The 21,710-nt window shown below is 44.2% G+C and overlaps 1 protein-coding gene across 5 annotated transcripts in view; it reads right to left on the bottom strand.

Annotated features, from left to right (window-relative positions):
* The window catches only part of GNB1L (G protein subunit beta 1 like), a 90,676-nt gene that overhangs the window by 33,169 nt on the left and 35,797 nt on the right, over nt 1-21,710 (bottom strand). For 4 of the 5 annotated variants that reach the window (XM_079957072.1, XM_079957068.1, XM_079957071.1 and 1 more), the window contains 2 exons: nt 3,193-3,333; nt 1,393-1,521 (listed from right to left, as the gene is read on the bottom strand). In XM_079957072.1, the coding sequence (XP_079813198.1) occupies nt 1,393-1,521; nt 3,193-3,308 (245 nt within the window). In that variant the 5' untranslated portion in view covers nt 3,309-3,333. Of the gene's footprint in view, nt 1-1,392; nt 1,522-3,192; nt 3,334-3,426; nt 3,514-21,710 lie in introns of those variants that run through there. The other variant, XM_079957070.1, reaches the window with a different exon arrangement.

The following is a 21,710-nucleotide window of genomic DNA, read 5'->3' on the forward strand; positions in this document are numbered from 1 at the left end:
CGCTGGCCACGTGACCCGGAAGTGTCTCCGGACAGCGCTGGCCCCTGGCCTCTTAAGTGAGATGGGCGCACAACCCCAGAGTCTGTCAAGACTGGCCCGTACGGGCAGGGGTACCTTTACCTTTACCTTTACCCAGAAATAACTGTAGTCCTGAAAGATTTCTGTGTCGATGCTTCTGAGCACAGAGTGCATGCGAAATGAAAACCATGTAATTATGTTAACAACTCAGATTTAATTCTGGGTTGTTAATTGTGGTTATGCAGACGACAACAAATATAAATGCTAATAAGGTCTGCTACGGAAGATGTCTTTTCTTGATAAACATGTCAAAACATCTCCAAATTACCCTGACGCTTTGGCAATCTGCTCCAGAAGAAGGTGGAGCGTTCTGTCAGTCAAAACAACCGAAGGCCTTGTGGCACCTAGCAGATTTATTGTGGCAGAAGCTTGTGTGGACGACAGCCTGTTCATCCAGACGCAGGAAAAGTTATCTTCAGCTGACTCTGCATGTGTGTATCAAATGGCCTGTATCCAACGTTAATCATACTAAGGCCCCATCCGCACTATACATTTAAACCAGTATCATACCGCTTTAAAAAGGCATGGCTTCCTCCCACCCAAAAAAGGAATATTGGGAACCGTAGTTTGTTAAGAATAGTGAGAGTTGTTAGGAGACCCCTATTCCCTTCACAGGGCTTCAGTTCCCAGAATTCCCCAGCAGAAGGATTGATTGTTAAGGAACTCTGGGAATTGTAGTTCTGTGAAGGGAACAGCGGTCTTGTAACAATCCTTCACAATCCTATGTGGTATGCCCCACGGAGGACCTTAAGGTCCATAAATAGCAACACTCTTGAGGTCCTGGGCCCTAAGGAAGTTAGATCAGCCTCAACCAGCCTGGTGGAACGCTCTGACTCATGAGACCAGGGCCCTGCGCTCCCTCTTCGCTCAGGAGGCTTCTTATTTCTTGTTTTCCTCCCCTAAAAACTAGGTGCGTCTTATGGTCGGGTGCATCTTATAGAGCAAACAATATGGTAATTCTTGGTGGCACCTCCAGGTTGCAGCTGGGAAAGACTCCTGTCTCAAACCCTGCAGAGCTGCTCCCAGTCAATGAAATCCAGAGATGTGGAGCCTTTGTCCCCCTCCAGATGTTGCAGAGACTTGCCTACCATAGAAAGGTGCCATGCAATCTATTACTCCGCCCATTTTGACCTCTGGCCCCGCCCACCGCTACCATGTTTCCCCCAAAGGGTTGCCCAGAAGAGAATGTGGGCTCCTGGGCTGTAAAAGAATTCCCTCTCCACTGCTCTAGCTTTTCAATCTGATGCCCTTTTCTAGAGACATCGTTAATTCCGCAATCTTCTAAGCGTGCTCCTTCTGAATTGCATCACTCACCTAAGAAGTGCATTTCTTCTGTTGCGTAAAGCTTTCACCCAGTACACTGATTTCCCGCCATGCCCATCCAGTGTCCTATCCACCCTGTGTGTTTTCAGATTCCAGATATGGACCAGCCCATTAGAAGATCTAAACAAGAAAAGAAAAATGGGTGGGAGGGAGACAAATGCTAATTTCACCAGCAACCGTTTCAAAGCATGAGCAATCTGGTGGTACTTCCAAACTTATCTAAGTGGCCTACAGACTTTCTACACTGCAGAGATGTTTTTTAAAAAATCACTACCAGCTTGCTGATTTGATCATTACTTTCCCTTTGGGGGGAGGGACAAATCAGTAAAATGTCAGGATGTTCCTTGAAAGTTACCGTATTTTTTGCTCTGTAAGACTCACTTTTTCCCTCCTAAAAAGTAAGGGGAAATGTGTGTGCATCTTATGGAGCGAATGCAGGCTGCGCAGCTATCCCAGAAGCCAGAACAGCAAGAGGGATCACTGCTTTCGCTGCGCAGCGATCCCTCTTGCTGTTCTGGCTTCTGAGATTCAGATTTTTTTTTCTTGTTTTCCTCCTCCAAAAACTAGGTGCGTCTTGTGGTCTGGTGCGTCTCATAGAGCGAAAAATATGGTAAATTTTATGGCAGGGATGCCTAAGTCATCGCACTCCAAAACAAAAACAAAAAACTTCTGCATACAAAGAGAATTTGAATATGCTTGCTTTGCTTGTCTTACACAGTCACACACCTTTTGGTTTTCTTTTTATTAAAGTTAGAAAAAGAATACAGGTTTCAAAGAAGGAGGAATGGCAGCTGAAAATAATGGAATACGTAGAGCTATCAGGTCTAGCATGGTAAGAGAACAAGAAGACTGGGTATATAAAGAGGAATGGAAAATATCTGTGGAGTTACTGGAAAACAACTGCAAGCAAATGAAAACGCTAGCAGGATTATTGTAAATTCAACAGTATTAATAATAATAACAATAATAATAATGATGATGATAATAACAATAATAATTTATACCCCGCCCATCTGGCTCGGTTTCCACAGCCACTCTGGGCGGCTCCCAACAGAATTAATGATAATAACAGTAATGAAAACGATAAAACATCAGACAGTAAAAACTTTCCTAAACAGGGCTGCCTTCAGATGTCTTCTAAAAGTCAGATAGTTGTTTTATTTCTTTGACATCTAGTGGGAGGGCGTTCCACAGGGCGGCCACCACTACCAAGAAGGCCCTTTGCCTGATTAAGATATAATGGAAATGGGGAAACTAGATGGCGGGAATAAAATATGCAGCTAATTTTGGAAGTACAAGGAACCATGAAAGGAGAAGAAGGAAAGTCGTTGTAAGTACTGTTGTATATTTAATAGTGGAAAATGTATATCTGAGATTTTAACAAAACAAAATAAAAAAAAAGTTTGAAAAAGAATACAAAGGTTAATACCAAACATTCAATTTCAATTCAATTCTTCATTGCGGTCCAAAGACCCAACAGACAGAGTTCAATGCATACATTCCTGGCACATAAAATACCATATTTTTCCGTGTATAAGATGCCCCCATGTATAAGACGCCCCCTATTTTTAGGGACTCCAATTTAAGAAAGTAGGGGGGGAGATTGCCCTGTGTATAAGACAACCCAGAGTTTTCCAACATAATTTTAAAGTAAAAAAACCTAGCCTTATATATGGAAAAGTACGGTACATTAAAAGCAAACAAACTGCTGAGCAGATCGTAAGACTATGCTTGTTTAAGACTTTTTTCTAATATAATTTGATCTCTCATCCTGACACCCCCCATACTCACCCAGAGAAAAGAATGGGAAATTCCGGTTCTGGATCTGAACAATGAAAGCACAGAGCATTGACTGCATCAGTTGTTCCCCGCAGAACGTATTGCGGATCCGGGGAAAGCAGAGCCATTACTGCAATAATGTATTAGAAGCTCCTGTAAGAGAAAAAAAAAATGTCTGCGGGAAGCACAAAGCACACACACATACACCCAGTTACTGAATGGAGAAACAACCAGCTATTGACATACAACATTGTACATATGTCATTGATCAGGGGTGTGGAACCTTTTTTGGCTCCACGGGTCAGATCCTTAGAAGATCCTAGCCTCGCAGGCAAAATCTGATGGGTGGGTGGGGCCAGCCACCTTGTCAATCGCCTGGCATCATAATGATGCTGTGTGTTTTCATGTTCTCAAGTCCCAAAGCTGGGAATTCAAAGAGCCTCCTAATGGGTTTCCAAACAGCCCTGTGCAATGCTTTAAAGCAGCGGTTCTCAACCTGTGGGTCCCCAGATGCTGTTGGACTACAACTCCCATCATCCCTGAGCTCTGGCCTTGCTAGCTAGGGGTGATGGGAGTTGTAGTCCAACAACATCTGGGGACCCACAGGTTGAGAACCGCTGCTTTAAAGCATCTCTGGTGCCCTTCAGCTGAGAGCCAAACCCTGCTTTCCCATGCAAATCAGGAGAATCCTGTATTTGCACATGGGTCTCCAGCTGCCCCAGATGTCCGGATGTGGGGCAGGTGGACGTGGCTTGTGGGAAACGGCCTCACAGAACGAATTTGAACCCCTAGGCCATCTTGCCCATGTGCCAGAGGTCCCCCACCCCTGCCATAGATGGAAAACTCGGATACTCATATACAGCCCATACTTTGACTACTTCCCCAAAGCTTTGGTGAATTCAAACACCTTGATTTAACAGAAGTAATAAACTGAGACTGATATTTGGGCTCGGGGATAGGAGAATGAACACTCCTAGCCCAGTGGACCATAAAGAAGGCTGATCGCCGAAGAATTGATGCTTTTGAATTATGGTGCTGGAGGAGACTCTTGAGAGTCCCATGGACTGCAAGAAGATCAAACCTATCCATTCTGAAGGAAATCAGCCCTGAGTGCTCACTGGAAGGACAGATCATGAAGCTGAGGCTCCAATACTTTGGCCACCTCATGAGAGGAGAAGACTCCTTGGAAAAGACCCTGATGTTCAGAAAGATGGAGGGCACAAAGAGAAGGGGACGACAGAGGATGAGATGGTTGGACAGTGTTCTCGAAGCTACCAGCATGAGTTTGACCAAACTGTGGGAGGCAGTGGAAGACAGGAGTGCCTGGTGTGCTCTGGTTCATGGGGTCACGAAGAGTCGGACACGACTAAACGACTAAACAACAAAGCCAAGTGGTGTCCAAACTTTTTTCAAAGAGGGTCAAATTTGATGACGTGAAGGGTTATGGGGGCTGAACAAAGGGCCAACCAAAGTTGTTGAGCTTCTTTTAGGATTCAAGGTGTTAGGAATTTACCCCAGGAAATAAACTAATAAATTGCCACAGGGGATAGATTAAACTGGCTGGCTGGATTAGGCCCCAAAACGGAATTTGAACTTGCCTGTCCTAGCCAAATTGTGCCCCAACAGCTATTGCTAAATGTCAAACCCCCCCCCCCATGCTTCCAGGGCTCACTGTTGGTACAGCACCATTTCAAGAGAAAACTGTCAAACAGTGGCACACAAACCACTGTATATTTAAAAAACAGGCCAACTAGATCTTTGTGAGAATAATTAAGGGTACAATTATATGGCATCCCAGAGGTCACAGGGTGCTTTCGATCTCCTTCACGGAGGGCAGAGAGACAGGTCTGACCTTGGAGGGGGAGATCTTGTTGGAATCTGAATAGTACTGGGAGAGGATATATTTACAGTGGTGCCACGCAAGACGAAAAGAATCCGTTCCGCGATTCTCTTCGTCTAGCGGTTTTTTCGTCTTGCGAAGCAAGCCCATTGACGGCTTAGCGGATTAGCGCTATTAGCGGCTTTTAGCGGCTTAGCGGATCAGCTGATAAGCGGCTTAGCGGATCAGCTGATAAGCCGCTTAGCGGATCAGCTGATAAGCCGCTTAGCGGCTTAGCGGATCAGCTGATAAGCGGCTTAGTGGCTTAGAAAAAGGGGGGAAAGGAGGGGAAAACCCGCAGGAACTCGCAAGACATTTTCGTCTTGCAAAGCAAGCCCATAGGGAAATTTGTCCAAAGGGCCCAACATCTTTCCATGCCAAAGCCTTTCTGTTCTTTATAAGGGAGGGGCAATGGGAAGGAAATATGAAGTTTAAAAAGTGCCCCCCCAAGGGATTGGGGAAAGGCCACTCCCTTATTTTTTGCCATGCTTGCCCAGAAGAGTTTTCAAAATTTCAGATCATAAGAGCCAATTCCAAGGGACTGAGGTCCCTTTGCCCCCCCAAAAAAAATATTTGAGGGGGCTTGCCCCCCCCAAAGATGCTGGGCATTGCCATTCAAATGGTAAGTGTACAACACATCATGTGATCAATTATATGTGGCGGAGGTCACCTGCCCCCCCCATATTTTATTAAAATTGGCACCCCTGTTTTGGATCCCCACAACCCACCAGTAGGAGTTCTCTGCCCTCAAGCCTCAGTTGGCCTGACTTTTGAGAAGACATGTCTAAGGTTTTGCTGCGGAGTACGTTTCATTTAAAATCAATATATAAATCAATATATCCTTAAAAGGAAAGCCTTTCGCAGATGTCCAGATACAGACATGATTTGATCTGGGATGTTTTTTTCTTGGGTATTTCAAAATTATATTTTCTGAGCATTCTCAAGGGTTTGGGTTTTTTTTAACAGATACTGCTTTTCGTAGGAAAACAAACAAACCCCATAGCATCACGTGTTTTATTTCCTGTATACTGCTTTCCAAAAAAAAAAAAAAAAAGGTAGGAGATATCATCATGATGGATGTCAACTACTACGAATCTGTCAAAAGAGTTTGTTTTTAATGTTTCCTGAGATGGAGACTTCATTAAAAAAAGAAGAAAGCGGCAAAGGGATCCTTTTCTCTCTCTGCCAGTTGCAATCAAGTATCCCCAAAAAGAACCATATCGCACCGATGAAACTTTCAACCCAACAGAAACATGTCGACCGAGAGGCAAGTCTCACTGATTGCGGCAGGATTTATTTGAAGATAAGCATGCTTAGGATCACGACTTTAGTGTGTCATGGGAAATTAAGGTGATTTTCACCCCAAATCCATGTTTAGAGTTTGGATTTTTCTCTCTCTTTCTTTCGCCGTTTCATTGCTGCATTGAGTTACGTTTGAAGGGAAAGATCGATTTCTGTCAGGGGTTTTTATGCGGCATAAAACCTGGCAGCTTGACGCTGTATCTTGATGCATTTCGTGTAAGATTTCATAGAATTATTTGCTTTTGTGGTTTCTTATTTATTTTACTTCGGTACATTGTTCTGAGATATTTATTGTTGCTCCATTATGTCACTTAAAATGTGGAATTATTATTGTTGCTGTTTTTAGTGGTAGCAGTTTAGTTTCGTATGCGGAATCTGTACAGTGGTACCTCGGTTTTCGAACAGCTTAGTTCACAAACAACTTGGAACCCGAACACTGCAAAACTGGAAGTAGGTGTTCCGGTTTTTGAACTTTTTTTCGGAAGCCAAACATGCTCTGTTTTGTTTCCTGTTGAGTTGTTAATTTGTGTACCCTCATTGTAATTCAAGCCTTCCATTTCCAATTGCAGTGTTCTGAGGTGATATTTGGAGTTTATATTTGGTGCTTTTGTTTTTTATATTTGTTTTGCTATTTGTTGTTTTGAGGCTTTTTTGGTTAATTTGTTTTTGTGACTGTGTAGATCCCAGTTCAACTACAGATTGATTGATTGATTGATTGATTGTGTGACTGCAGAAATGGATGAAAGCCCCCAACCAAGCAATGACTATCATCGGTACTGGTAAGAATTTTTATTTTTATTTTTTTATAATCTACAATACTGTTTTATTTATTTTATAGTACAGTGGTACCTCAGGTTACATACGCTTCAGGTTACATACGCCTCAAGTTACAGACTCCGCTAACCCAAAAATAATGCTTCAGGTTAAGAACTTTGCTTCAGGATGAGAACAGAAATCGTGCTCCGGCGGCAGCGGGAGGCCCCATTAGCTAAAGTGGTGCTTCAGGTTAAGAAAAGTTTCAGGTTAAGAACGGACATCCGGAACAAATTAAGTACTTAACCCAAGATACCACTGTACATTGTTTATTGCTTTCATTTTATGAATCAATAGTAAAATTCATGTTAAACTGCTATTTTAGGGGTTGTTTTTAAAAGTCTGGAATGGATTAATCCGCTTTGCGTTTCTTTCTATGGGAAAGCATGCCTTGGTTTTGGAACACACTTCTGGAACGGATTACGTTACAGGTAGGTAGCCGTGTTGGTCTGCCATAGTAGAAACAAAATAAAAACATTCCTTCCAGTAGCACCTTAGAGACCAACTATGTTTGTTATTGGTATGAGCTTCGAAGAAGTGTGCATGCACACAAAAGCTCATACCAATAACAAACTTAGTTGGTCTCTAAGGTGCTACTGGAAGGAATGGATTAAGTTTGAGAACCAAGGTACAGTGGTGCCTCGCAAGACGAAATTAATCCGTTCCGTGAGGCTCTTCATATAGCGGTTTTTTCGTCTTGCAAAGCAAGCCCATTGACAACTTAGCGGATTAGCGCTATTAGAGGTTTAGCAGCTTTTAGCGGATCAGCTGATAAGCAGCTTAGGAAAAGGGGGGAAAAGGGGACGGGGAAACCCGCAGGAACTCGCAAGACATTTTCGTCTTGCGAAGCAAGCCCATAGGGAAATTCGTTTTGCGAAGCGCCTCCAAAACGGAAAACCCTTTCGTTTAGCGGGTTTTCCATCTTGCGAGGCGTTCGTCTTGCGGGGCACCACTGTACCAATGTATTGTATTATTTTTATACACAGACGGCGGCCATTCTGTGCGGGGATTTCACTCCTGGCCCCCATGTGCGTTGGGGAAGTGACCATTACTCCCTCTTCCAGGTCCGAAACGACCTGCACAAAATGACACCGTTTGAACAAAGTTGCTTCCCTCAATGCCTATAGCAAACTTTCTCTTTATTATGATGCCTTTGCAAAAAGAACCATGTCGTGATTTAAAGTCCTTTTATCTTCCACAGTCGCGTCAATACCCTCGTGAACACCTTCAAAACAGGGGCACGTGCATGCAGCGCTCTGTTGACTCGAAAGACGGCAACTTTGCAAAAACACACCCAAAAGGGTGTTGCCCTTGAAGCCAAAAACGCACAGCTCTGAAGTTTTACAGGAGGAAGATGGAGGCAGAATGGAGAAGAGAGTCACCCCAGAGGCTATCTGGAATTACGAGGAAGGATTTAATACCAGGTTTTTCTTTTTCTTTTTCACATTTCTAATTACCGACACACAAGTGTTTTGCTGACAGAAGGAAGGTTTGTGTGTGTGAATCTGGGGAGGGTTATTAAGCTGGCATGAAGTTGGAGCTCCAATTGCATGTCCCTACACGGAGAGCATCATGGAAGATTCTTAGACACACAGCACCAGGGAAGGGAGGGAGAGGGGAGTTAATCTCAAACATACGCCAAATCCATTCATAAATAAAGCTGAATTTCCTTTTTCTCGCCCGAGAGCTCTTACTGATGCAATGAGCTAAGGTGTGTTGTGAAAGCCTTGTTTTCCATCGTCCATTTTATTTGCAGCCTTCCCATTGTTGCTCAGAAGCCAGTCTCTGCCCCTACGCGAAACAGGGCACACATCATATACGCACCAGGAAATGGTGTACATTTCAAGCCTTGGCAGGATTAGGCTCTGGGCAACTGAATTCTGGGCGCCATGTGCTTTAACTCACAGATGACAGCTTTTTGCTGGAAGAAGCCCTCTACGTGATGTGCTGTCTCGCCAAGTTTGGTTTAAAGATAAAAGTAAGCCGAGAAAAGCAGCAGAGGCCTCAAAGTTTCCCATCAACAGGTCAACTGGCCACAGACATCCTCACTGTGGTGAGATGGACTGAATTTCTATTTACCGTATTTTTTGCTCTGTAAGGCTCACGTTTTCCCTCCTAAAAAGTAAGGGGAAATGTGTGTGCGTCTTATGGAGCGAATGCAGGCTGTGCAGCTATCCCAGAAGCCAGAACAGCAAGAGGGGTTGCTGCTTTCACTGCTCAGCAATCCCTCTTGCTGTTCTGGCTTCTGAGATTCAGAATATTTTTCTTCTTGTTTTCCTCCTCCAAAAACTAGGTGTGTCTTGTGGTCTGGTGCATCTTATAGAGCAAAAAATATGGTATTTATTTTCTGCGGTAGTCCCATAGCTGTTGAACTCCCTCCCTGCCATTGGCACCAACTCTATCGGGTTGAGAACAGCTCAGTCCCCACAACGTATGTGGGGATGAGGCTGAGCCCCCGTAATCTTGAGGGGCCAGGCTCTTTCAAGACTACCCACACCAGCAGAGGTCTTCACTGGGGCTCCCCACAGCAGCAGAGGGCCTCCCTGGGCCTTGTGGTCTCCTCCCAACACACGCATGCGACGGGCCTCCCCCCCAATGTTGCATGCAACTTGGAGCCTCTGCTCCCCGCATACAGTGGTACCTCGGGTTACATACGCTTCAGGTTACAGACTCCGCTAACCCAGAAATAGTACCTCGGGTTAAGAACTTTGCTTCAGGATGAGTACAGAAATCGTGCTCCGGCGGTGCGGTGGCAGCAGGAGGCCCCGTTAGCTAAAGTGGTACCTCAGGTTAAGAACAGTTTCAGGTTAAGAACGGACGTCTGGAACTAATTAAGTACTTAACCCGAGGTACCTCTGTATTTGTATCTGGCACCTTCAGTATACAGAAGGCATGGACCGGTATACTCCAGTATAAAAAAACTAGCAGTGATCTACCCATTGTCATTGGAAGGAGGAGACGCGTGCATGGGATGGGTGGGTGGATTGCCCAGAGTTCTTGAGCTTTTTAAACGAGGATTGCACAGTTTTTTAGCTTTCCCCCCTGTAAATTTTTGTACACGATAAGGATCCCGTGATCTACCAGGATCAGCCGGAGATCTACTGGTTGGACATCCCTTGTACAGTGGTACCTCGGGTTATATACACTTCAGGTTAGAGATGCTTCAGGTTACAGACTCTGCTAACCCAGAAATAGTACCTCAGGTTAAGAACTTTGCTTCAGGATAAGAACAGAAATTGCGCAGTGCTGGCAGTGGGAGGCCCCATTAGCTAAAGTGGTGCTTCAGGTTAAGAACAGTTTCAGGTTAAGAACAGACCTCTGGAACGAATTAAGTTCTTAACCCAAGGTACCACTGTATACAGCTTCTGATGAACGCTGAAGGTGTACCTCTGTAGCCTGGCTTTTAACACTTGAGGTGTATATTTTCAGGACGCAGCTTGTTTTTATGATTGTAGTTGCATCCTTCAGGAAATGCAACAAGGGTGGCCCCAGGCCAGTGCAAGGAACACCTCCCTGTTCTAATGCAGAATGTTCCCACTAAATATAGGAAAGTCCTACTGCAAGAAATCTATCTTCCCACAATCCTCCTGTCTTTTAAACAAGACGCAGCCAGTAAATGGCCCTCCATCTTCTTTAAAGAGTCATGCAAATCCTGGATATACAAAACCGGCAAAGCACTACATACTGAGTAGCTTCTTAAGTCTCTGATAGTGTAGGAACACGTCATTTTTCTGGTGGCACTGAACCTCTCCATCAGGCAGAGTTGAAAGTAAGCTAAAACCTCCCCCCCCCTTTTTTTAAGATAATGGGCTAACTAAACACCCAACATTTGCACAGAAAAGGATTATTGCAAAACCAAGAACCTCAAATGTCACACTGGTGCTGTTTAATGACTGTTCTCCTTAATGCTCAACATCTGTGCCTCGAAACGACCCATTCTTCATTCCCATTCTGCTAGAAATGGTTTGCTTAACTTGAAAAATGGCAAAAAAGCAGGGGAGTTGGGTGAGGTGGGAGGAAATAGGTGCTTTAGGCTACAAACCTACACACACACATACTTAGGAGTACAGGGTACCTCGGGTTAAGTACTTAATTTGTTCCGGAGGTCCGTACTTAACCTGAAACTGTTCTTAACCTGAAGCACCACTTTAGCTAATGGGACCTACTGCTGCCGCCGCACCGCCGGACCACGATTTCTGTTCTCATCCTGAAGCAAAGTTCTTAACCTGAAGCACTATTTCTGGGTTAGCAGAGTCTGTAACCTGAAGCGTATGTAACCCGAGGTACCAGTGTACGTGGATCAGAATGGCAATCAAACCATGCCAATGTCTAAAATACATAGGGATGGGGATATTTACCGTATTTTTCGCCCTATAGGACGCACCGTCCCATAAGGCGCACCTAGTTTTTTGGGGGGGGAAATAAAGGGGAAAAAATTATTTCCCCCCCAGGCGCGGGGCTGGGGCGGGGGAGGCCCACCCGAGCTTCCCGCGACCGCAGCCCCCAAACAGGCAGCTCTCTGCAAGCCGTGGGAGCCCAGCGCTGGCTCCCGCTGCTTGCTGAGAGGTCCGCGAAGCCTGGACGCGCTGAGCTCAGCGCATGCAGGCTTCAGCACGCAGGCAACTCTCCGCAAGCAGCGGGAAAGGGAAAGGAGAGTCTAAGCAAAGAGTCTTCAGAAATGGTCTGCATACCAGTGGAACCAATTTCAGGAGGAAGAGAAATTCAAAGATAAGTACCGTTCAGAGAATGCAAAGACCTGAACAGAAGTGAGGTTAGGTTTAATAAGACTTGTTCCAGAAGGCTGGAGAGATCTGGAGCTGTTGTTCTCCTCCCTTCTCCACCCACTTTTGTGGATTCCTTGAGACAATCCGTTCCATATCTGTCAAGAAACAACCATGTTTACACACAATCCTGTGTCCACTTAACCCGGCAGTAAGCCCTATTGAACTCAATAGGTCTTACTTTTGAGTAGATGGGTATAGGATTGCACTATAAAAGAGAGGGAAGCAAAAGGATTGTGTGTGTGTTGTGCCAGCACTTTGAAGATCATTCTTTAATCTTGCTTTCCTTTGTAAGGAGGGGCACCTGGTGGGCTTGGAATTTCCAGAGAATAACAGGGATTTCATATATTTGATCAGTAGCACACCTGGATGTTTCAAATACTTTTGCGGCCATAATTATGGCTGCACACCTGCTGGTTTGAGTCCCCCCAATTGGTTTGCCAGATGTACCTTGGAGAGATTTATTTCTGGTATACCTGACAATCGGTTTGTTTGTTTTTCCTTGGGCACCATCTCATGACTATTCTAAAAGTGATTAGAAAAATCATACTTTTGGGTCTTGGCTCTAGATGTCGGGATTATTGGGCTGGAAGCAGCCAAGACGGAGGGGATCGCATGATATTTTACCAGCAATTTTGTTTTTGCTTGAATGTGCGATGGAAATGCAAGTGACAGGAGTGGGAGCAGGAGAGTTGCTGAATTCTGCTGGAATTTTTCCTGTGGGAAACAGTTAATGTGGTGGGGTTTTTTTCAGTTGTTCTTTTTTCGGGTCTGACCCCCACCCGCCCAAAGATAATCTTTCTAACATTTGCATATATATATATATATATATATATATATATATATACACACACACACACACACTAGGATTAGGAAACTTCTTTTGTGATTACGTGGCGAAATGACAGCTTTGGAATTCCATAAATACAATAACAAATGGTAGTTTCAGGGTTGGTCTGGGATTCGAGGAACAGCAACCAAGGTACGGCAATTAGATTTTTTTCCTTCCCTGCTCCAACTTGTGTTTCTGGATGTAAAAATGTGCCTGCTTTCAAAATTCCAGAGGGACATTTATTTATCTATTACATTTGTATCTCACCTTTCCTCCAAGGAGCTCAAGGTGAAATGCATGGCTCCCTTCCTTCCCACCTTATCCTTACAATGACCCTGCAAGGAAGGGGCCTCAGAGGCAGAGAGTGGCCCAAGGCCACTCAGTGAGCTCCATGGCACACCTGATTTTAACTAGGTGGAATCCATTTTCCTCTAATGGGGGGGGGGGGAGCTCCTTGCCACAGTCTGAAGGCATATGGTACAGCAGCTTTGCTGAATAGTCAGCAGGTCCAGATCCGGCCAGTGGCTGGATGGGTGCCTGAGAACCCTAAACCTGGTATCCCATGATGGAAGGTGGGCTACAAATGAATCATAGGGGTGTCTCCAATGGCTCTACAGTGGTACCTTGGTTCTCAAATGCCTTGGTTCTCAAACACCGAAAACCCGGAAGTAAGTGTTCTGGTTTTCGAATATTTTTTGGAAGCCAAACATCTGATGCAGCTGTCAGCAATTGTTTCCGGGGCACCTGCACTAATCAGAAGCTGGGCCTTGGTTTTTAAACATTTCGGAAGTCAAATGGACTTCCGGAAACGATTAAGTTTGGCGCTTTTGTTTTTGTTATTGATTTTGCATTTTTGTTCTTGAGGCTTTTTAGTTTAATTTGTTTTTGTGACTGTGTGGAACACAGTTCAGCTACTGATTGATTGACTGAGTGTGACTGTGGAAATCCAAACAATGACAATCATTGGTGCAGGTAAGAAATTTATTTTATTTTTTAAATTTTTATCATCTACAAAACTGTCTTATTTATTTTATAGCATAGTTTATTGATTATTGCTTTCATTTTATGGATCAATGGCCTCGTTAGATAGTAAAATTCATGTTAAATTGCTGTTTTAGGGGTTGTTTTTAAAAGTCTGGAATGGATTAATGCATAAGTTTCTATGGGAAAGCGCACCTTGGTTTTGGAACACTTTGGTTTTGGAACAGAGTTCCGGAACGGATTAAGTTTGAGAACCAAGGTACCACTGTACTTAGACCCACTGGTTAATGACCACGACTAGATTAGGTTCCTTAATTTCAGTGGGTCCACTCTAAGTAGGATGTAACTGTACACAACCCATTCAATCTGAGTTGGACAGGATCCTAGAGGTCATCTACAACCCAGTGCTCAACGCAGGATTTAGGATCCACAGCATCCCCAAACAGGTGGCCATTCACAATGAGTTTAAAGATCTCCAGCATGGGAAAGCCTTTCAAGGCAGCGTATTCCATTGTCAAAACAGCTCTTCCCATAAGGAAGTTCCTTGTAATCTTTTGCTGAAATCTAAAGATTAGGAAACTGAAATTTCCACCCACTGGCTCTAGTGCAGCAACCCATGTGAAGTCTGCTCCACCTTCTGCACTACAGGCATCCAGATATTCAAAGGCTTCTACCCATCTCCCCGTGAAAGTCCCTTCTCTAGGCTAAACATGGCCAATCCTTTCAAATAAATGCAGAAACCACCAAGTCCAGCAACCTTCATTCAAGAGTAGCCAGATAGTGTTAAAGTTATGGCCTCCATCTTTTTGCATGTACCCGTAACCTAGTATTCAGTATTTTGGTAAATTGAGAGGCAGGATAAAAATGATTAATCCCATGTTTTAAAATTGCTGAACTGTTGTTTTTTAAAAAAGAATGATGCCACATCATTTTAATCTGCCACATCATTCATAAAATGCATTGCATTTTAAAAATGTCTGCAAACTAAATTTTTCTGAAGGTACTTTAAAATAAGGTAAAGGACCCTTGGATGGTTAAGTCCAGTTGAATTCAATATGGGATGCAGTGCTCATCTCTGTTTTCAGGCCGAGAGAGGCATTGTTTGTCCACAGACAGCTTTTCAATGATTAATACAGAAATCCTACCATACACCTACTGTAGACATTTCTGCTTTGAATTCTGCTGACCAAGCTTCTTTTAATTCAAATTCTAACTTGTATTCTCCCCCCCCCCAAACACACACACACACTCCAGAAACATGTGAAAACTGTTTGCGAATTGCATTTGGCATAAGCAAAGAACGTTGGCCACATTAGTCTCGCTGCGGAAATGATATTCTTAACTTACCGTTTTTTTTGCTCTGTAAGACTCACTTTTTCCCTCCTAAAAAGTAAGGGGAAATGTGTGTGCGTCTTATGGAGCGAATGCAGGCTGCGCAGCTATCCCAGAAGCCAGAATAGCAAGAGGGATTGCTTGTTTTCACTGCGCAGCGATCCCTCTTGCTGTTCTGGCTTCTGAGATTCAGAATATATTTTTTTTCTTGTTTTCCTCCTCCAAAAACAAGGTGCACCTTATGGTCTGGTGCGTCTTATAGAGCGAAAAATACGGTAAGCCTGATAAACACACACACACAATTCTGATGGCACAGTACAGTGGGAATGATTCATCTGCTAAGAAGACACACACACACATCCCAAAAACGATGTGTATCCTTAAAAACCATTATTTACAGCAGTGGAACTTGTTTGTGAGCTTCTGTGCATTACAGTTATGCCTTACATTTCCGGCACAAATGAGTGTTTCAAGGAGGTCTCCCCTTCCAGGCCAGACCAAACTCAGATCTCCTTAGTTCCAGAAAGTTTGCAGCATCAAATATATTGTCTATGTTTTAGCCCAGGGCTGGGAAACCTGTGGGCCTCTGGATGTTGTTGGACTCCAGTTCCCATCACCCTTGACTGTTGCCCCATGCTGGCAGAGGCTGATGGGAGTTGGAGTCCAATAACATCCAGAGGGTCACAGATGTTCACCCACCCTTTTTCTAACCCAACACCTGTCTACTTTGCAGGTAATGATGCCTACTAGGCAACAAACGAGACTTGGTGAAGTTACCTTAGCCCATTAAAAAATGTAAAGGTCTGTAATTGGAAAACATGCTGCGATAAGGATTACTTTGTTTTATAAACACTACTAGTCTTGGTTCAAGAGTCATGTGAAATGACATGACACTGTTGCCTTTGGAAGTTTTAAGTAGACATTAAGAATGTCATCAAGAGATTGCCGATTTTTATCATCCGTCTGTACGATAATAGCTGCTACTTTGTACTTGTCATCACCTCTGTCTTGATTGACCAAATGTATTTTTTTAAACAGCCTGGAAACAATAAATGCTGCCAGCACCCTGCATTTTAAAACAAGACACTAGACAGGCTGTAATGACCATATCTTCTGTTCATTTAAACATCCATCAGCAGCTGCACCCTATATGGAAGACCAGGGGCAGGAAGCAATTAAACACATTTATGCAAACCAGAAAGTAAAAGTTAAAGCCACACTCCACTTAACCAGGGCCAGTCTGGAGAAACCATGGTTAGCACTAACTGGCATTCCTTCCTAACCATGCTGAGTGTTAACCATTGTTTGCCTAATTAGTATGCCACAGCAAACTGTGGTTAAAGGAAACAAGAAATCGACATGCTAGAGGATGTATATGAACCTATATCACATGCCTGATCCTACTTCACTTGGTGCTTTGCATATGTTTCCATCAGCCCCAGTCAGCATGGATAACAGTCAGGCATGATGGGAGCTGTAATCCAAAACATCTGAAGGAAGCCTCCTCTAAACCATGGTTTAGAGGATTGTCTGTGTTAATCTAAGATATCTGATTGAATCAAATAAACTATGAGTTTAAAACAGCAAGATATGAGACTAAGTTACATTTTTTCAGTCACCTCTCTCAATGACCACAAACAGGCAAATAAAAAAATAAAATAAAAAATAGAGTATTTTACTTTGGGTAACTAATGTCCTATAAGGAAAATCAGGCTGTATCAAATGTGACTTTCAGAAAAATTGGAATCTGAGCTGGTGCCTTGAGGATCACTTCCAAATGCTTCCATCTGTGTGTTGTGAAATTTCAACTATAACTATTTTCCATATGAAAACACGTATTCAGCATGGGAGCAAAACTAAGAGTGATGGTAATTATTTTTAGGACACCGAGTTAGCATATGGATCTCATTGCCATTTATATATTTTAGTCAGTGAAACAAAAACTGCTATTAATCAATATGTACACCCCATATATTAACATAAACATTCATCATTCTAATACTCCCGGTGTGTCACAGTGATAATTTTTTTTCAGTCTTTCATTCTGACACATTTGCCTTCAGCTATCAGCTGGTTGACCTTTCCGAACACAGTAAAACATTTTGGGCACTGAAAGCAAAGTCTTCTAAGACAGCCAAATAGCACGGCAAGATGAAAATGTCCCCCCAAAAAACTGTGGTGGGGGGTGGGAGTGGGGAGAAGGGAGAGATTGAAACACAGTAGAGTTTCACATTTGGCGTATGCTTTGAAATATGTAACATTAAAATGCAGCATGAAAAACAGCTGAAGTTAAGGAGATTTTATTTTTCCTACACAGGTTCAACTTTGTAGATTAGCTTATTTTTTTTGGGGGGGGGGAGCGAGGGAAGGAGAGAGAGAGAGAGAGAAATGCAGCTGTTCTGTTTTACGAAGCCATAAATTCCCTGATAAAATGCAAGGATGAAATTGAAGAAAGACTAAAACAAACCCCACAATAATTTAATTCCGAAAGGCACAGGGCTTGCTTTTGCACCACTTTCTTCCCAAGGATGGATCTCTATTTAATGTGAATGTTAACGCATGTAAAGGCATAGCTTCGCAAGCCGCAGCTGGGAAATGGTCCAGCAGACAGGAGTCAAACACAGGCAAGGCAGAAAAACAATGCATTAGCCGCTGGTTCCTGCGCTTGCAATTGGATGGTTTCCCCTCTCTAAGAAGTTGGGGTTCTCCATGAAACTGACTGGTGGGAGGTTCAGAGCAGGTGGAGGGGAAATGTACTATATTTTCTGGCATGTAAGACTACTTTTTAACCCAGGAAAATCTTCTCAAAAGTCGGGAGTCGTCTTATACGCCGGCTACAGCAGCAGCTTCTGCAGCAACTCCCCACCAAAGGATAAAACGACAGCAAATTAAATCAGAGGACACCAAGCTCTCTAGATGAAGCAGAAATATGCTTGAAAATTGGCCCCAGAAGTGGAGCGGATTTCTGAGCCGGACTGGAGACTGTTTTTTTAATTTTTATTTGGTGTGCGTTGGAAGAGGGGTAGTCTTATAAGACGAGTTTATCCCAAACTCTATATTTTAACTGGAAAAGTTGGGGGGTTGTCTTATACACCCAGTCGTCTTATACGCCGGAAAATACGGTACTTTTTCACAAAGCGCCTGTAAAGAAGAGGGACCGGCCACTAACTTGCATGGCTCACAAGCAGACTAGACAAAATTCATGGAGAAGTCTATAAGTGGATGTCAGGGGCTCAGGAGCAGAGGCACAGGGAAGAGAGGAGATGGAGAGTGAAGGGGAAGAATCCAAGGGGAGCGTAGGAGAAGAGGACAGTGGACCGAGGGATTCCATGAGCCTCTCCAGAGAATCGGAAGATTCACAGAAGGGGGCGCCAGTGGCCAGGGGTAGGGGGTTCCCAAGGGGAACGCCCCAGGAGCAAGGGGGCAGCAGGGACTCCCAGAGCAGTAGTTGGAAATCAGGACCAGCTTCCCCACCAGAGCAGAGTGGGGGGGAAGAGTCCCAAGGATCGGGGCCAGTGCATTCCCCACCAGGGAGAGAAGATAAGGCAGGGCTGACCATGCCTCCATCAGAAAGTCGGACAACGGAGGAGAGGTCAGATCCGGCCAGTGTCCCGGAAGAGGGAAGCAGTGACCGAAGTAGTGTAACGGTTAGGAGAAAGGTCACTGGGTTGGCGCGAGAGGCAAGTTCAAATGTAGAGGAGCGCGGGACAGCAGAGAATGAGGATTGGGAACCGGGTCCTAAAGCCCGCCGGAGGGAGGGGGAGGAGCTAAGCGACTCAGCGTCGGAAGAGTCCAGAAAGGGCAATGCCCCAGCGGGCAGGAGGACCCAGAGGAGGAGAGAGCAGCGTAAAAGGTGGAGCAGGGCTAGGATCTTAAACTGGTGTCATAGGGGAGGAGACTCAGACGGGACTTCGCCGATCTAGGGTTTAAGACGTAGGGCTGCACGCTGTGGCTTTGAAATGGAAACTGAATTTCAATAGAGACTTTTGTACATTACCACAGCCTAGCGTTGGTCCTCTGTGAGCTGGGACCTAGAGGCAGCTCTGACAGTGGCTAAATCACGTTCATTATGGAACCACCAGGATGAGGTAGTCCCCCAAAGCAAAGCTGGAGAGCCTCTGACCTTCAGATATTGCTCGACTCCCGACTCCCATCAGCTCCTGGCAGCATCGCCAATGGCCTGAGATGATGGCAGCTGCAGTCCAGGAACATTTTGAAGGCTGCAGGCTCCCCTCACTCCTGACTCCTAACCTAAAGCATGGAACTCCACCTGGAACCTTCAGTCTTTTTTCAGGCACTTGGCAAAATCTGTCCCAGTTCCATGAGTCTTTAAGAACATTTGATTGCTTTTTGTGGGGGGTTTTAAAAATACTTTCCCGATTGAAATTAGCTTCTATCTTCTCAGATGATTTCACGCTTGGTGCTTCTAAGCTTTAGCATGGGATATAAAACCAGGCAAGTAAACCCCATAGACAAAAGTGTGCCCTCTGCACTGTACTACTGCATTATGTACTGTTCCTCTGGAGCCTGAGAGTGGGGCAATTTAACTGCTTATTAAGGGCACTCAAGCACCTTAATGGTGGAAGGAGAGGTCTGCCCCACTCCTCCCCACCCAATGCACAATGGACAGAAGACAAAACCCAGTTGTTTCCTCCCCTTAAATGTATGCACAGAATGTATTGTTTTGGCTATATTTTAGTTTCCTTGTGTTTTTATACAGGCGACGCCACAATTACATGGGTTTTATGTTCTAGGCCCCCGCGCGCATGAACGAAATGCGCTTACATAGGGAGCCCGCAGCTTCCCACCCGACAGCTGTTGAGTGGGGTAGTGTGGCAGCAATGAGAGCTCCTGTGCACCATTTTGGAGCCCTTGGGAGTCTATACACAGTTTCCCATAAGTGGGGCAACCCAGTCTGATATGCAGGATACAAATAATAAGTAATGACAATAACAATTTTTGGGTTTGCTTCTTTCTGGAAAATTCGTTTGTTTTTTTTAAAAAGCTATGAATAATAATAATAATAATAATAATAATAATAATAGAAAAGGATGCCTCCCCCACAACCCCCACTCATTCACAGAACCAACCTAGTCATTGGTGCTTGTGGGGACCAGATCATCCCCAAACAAGCACATCTAATTCCTTAAATGAGAACCGTGTAGATGGGAGTTAAAAGAAGTTCACAGGAAAATGGCTCATCTCATTGGAAAATTAAAAGAATGCAAAAATGTGCAATGTTAAGTGGGGGGGGGGAAGGGTTGAGGGTGGACCTGTCCCTTGGCATTCACAGCTTAGAAGTGCATTTGGGCCCTGCACACTTGATAAACCATGGCAATCTAGCAGAAAATTGATAAGCCAAGGACCACTGCAAAGGTTATTTTGGAGAGGCTTTCCCGTTCAGCCACGCAGAGTCATCTGTCAGCTAGAGATCAGTCGGCCCAGCCCCCTTAATTAGGGGTGCAGCAGCAGCAAGCACAAAGCCTCATGTATCCCACAGCAAGATCTAGCTAAGAATGTCCTTAGACAGCGCAGGTTTAATTAAACACCTTCCAGTCATTTTAGCAGACGTTTCCTGAAATAATCTCATTTGAGAGAGCAGGCTTTTTTAAAAAAACACATACACACACAATGAAAAACAATAAAAAGAGGGGGAAATGACAGCAAGAGTAGTATATCATGTTGTTACAATATCTGAAATTAATCGAGCCCGCACTGCAATTAAGGACACTATAATTTTCAGCAATTTGAAGCTACACTTCGTTTGCAACCTAATTAACCCTAGACAAATATTTTTCCCATGACAAACTTTTTTTTATGAGCGCCCGATTTATTCCCTTCTAATTACCTTTTAATTAATCCAGCCTTGGTATAACATTATCGTAACTTTTGGCACTTCACCAGTGGAAGACGTTAAGCTGATTGCAATGTGGTTGCGCAACCCCCCTCGACTCACAGAGCGCCACTTTCAACACCCCATTTATTTATTTGTCTGTTCTGTTACTTTGCTTTCCCACCCACGGGGCATAAGAACATGAGACATGATAGACAACCTCGCATCGCTCTCTTCCTCTCAAAGCGGCGAAGCACGTCCTTAAAGAAAGAAAACACATTTCTAACCTGAAGGAGAACAATGGGCCCCGTACCAAAATCCTAACTCCTTTAAGAATGCACGCCACTTACCCAAGCTGCCTCTTTGCAACCCAGGCAGGAAAAACAACAGCAAATCCTTTGGTGTTCAATGGGTCTTACTAGCGCCAGCTTCAGCTCAAGCAAAGATGTGGGCCACATTTTCTTATAAGCAAGGAAAGGTTTGGGAATCTCTAAAGGTCCAAAAAGTAAGGAGAAATTGCTTTCTGCTTAGCATGAGGTTATTGTTTACATCAGGCATATAGGCAAACTCTGGCCCTCCAGATGTTTGGGACTACAATTCCCACCATCCCTAGCTAACAGGACCAGTGGTCAGGGATGATGGGAATTGTAGTCCCAAACATCTGGAGGACAGGAGTTTGCCTATGCCTGGTTGACGTGAATAATGCTGAACATAACCAATCTCTCTCCCCAAATACCCAGCCTATAAATGGCTGTGGATCACAGGCACCTAGCTCTG

The sequence above is a fragment of the Podarcis cretensis genome, assembly GCF_951804945.1.
Source record: "Podarcis cretensis genome assembly, chromosome: 16".
In the NCBI taxonomy this organism is placed as follows: Eukaryota; Metazoa; Chordata; class Lepidosauria; order Squamata; family Lacertidae; genus Podarcis; species Podarcis cretensis.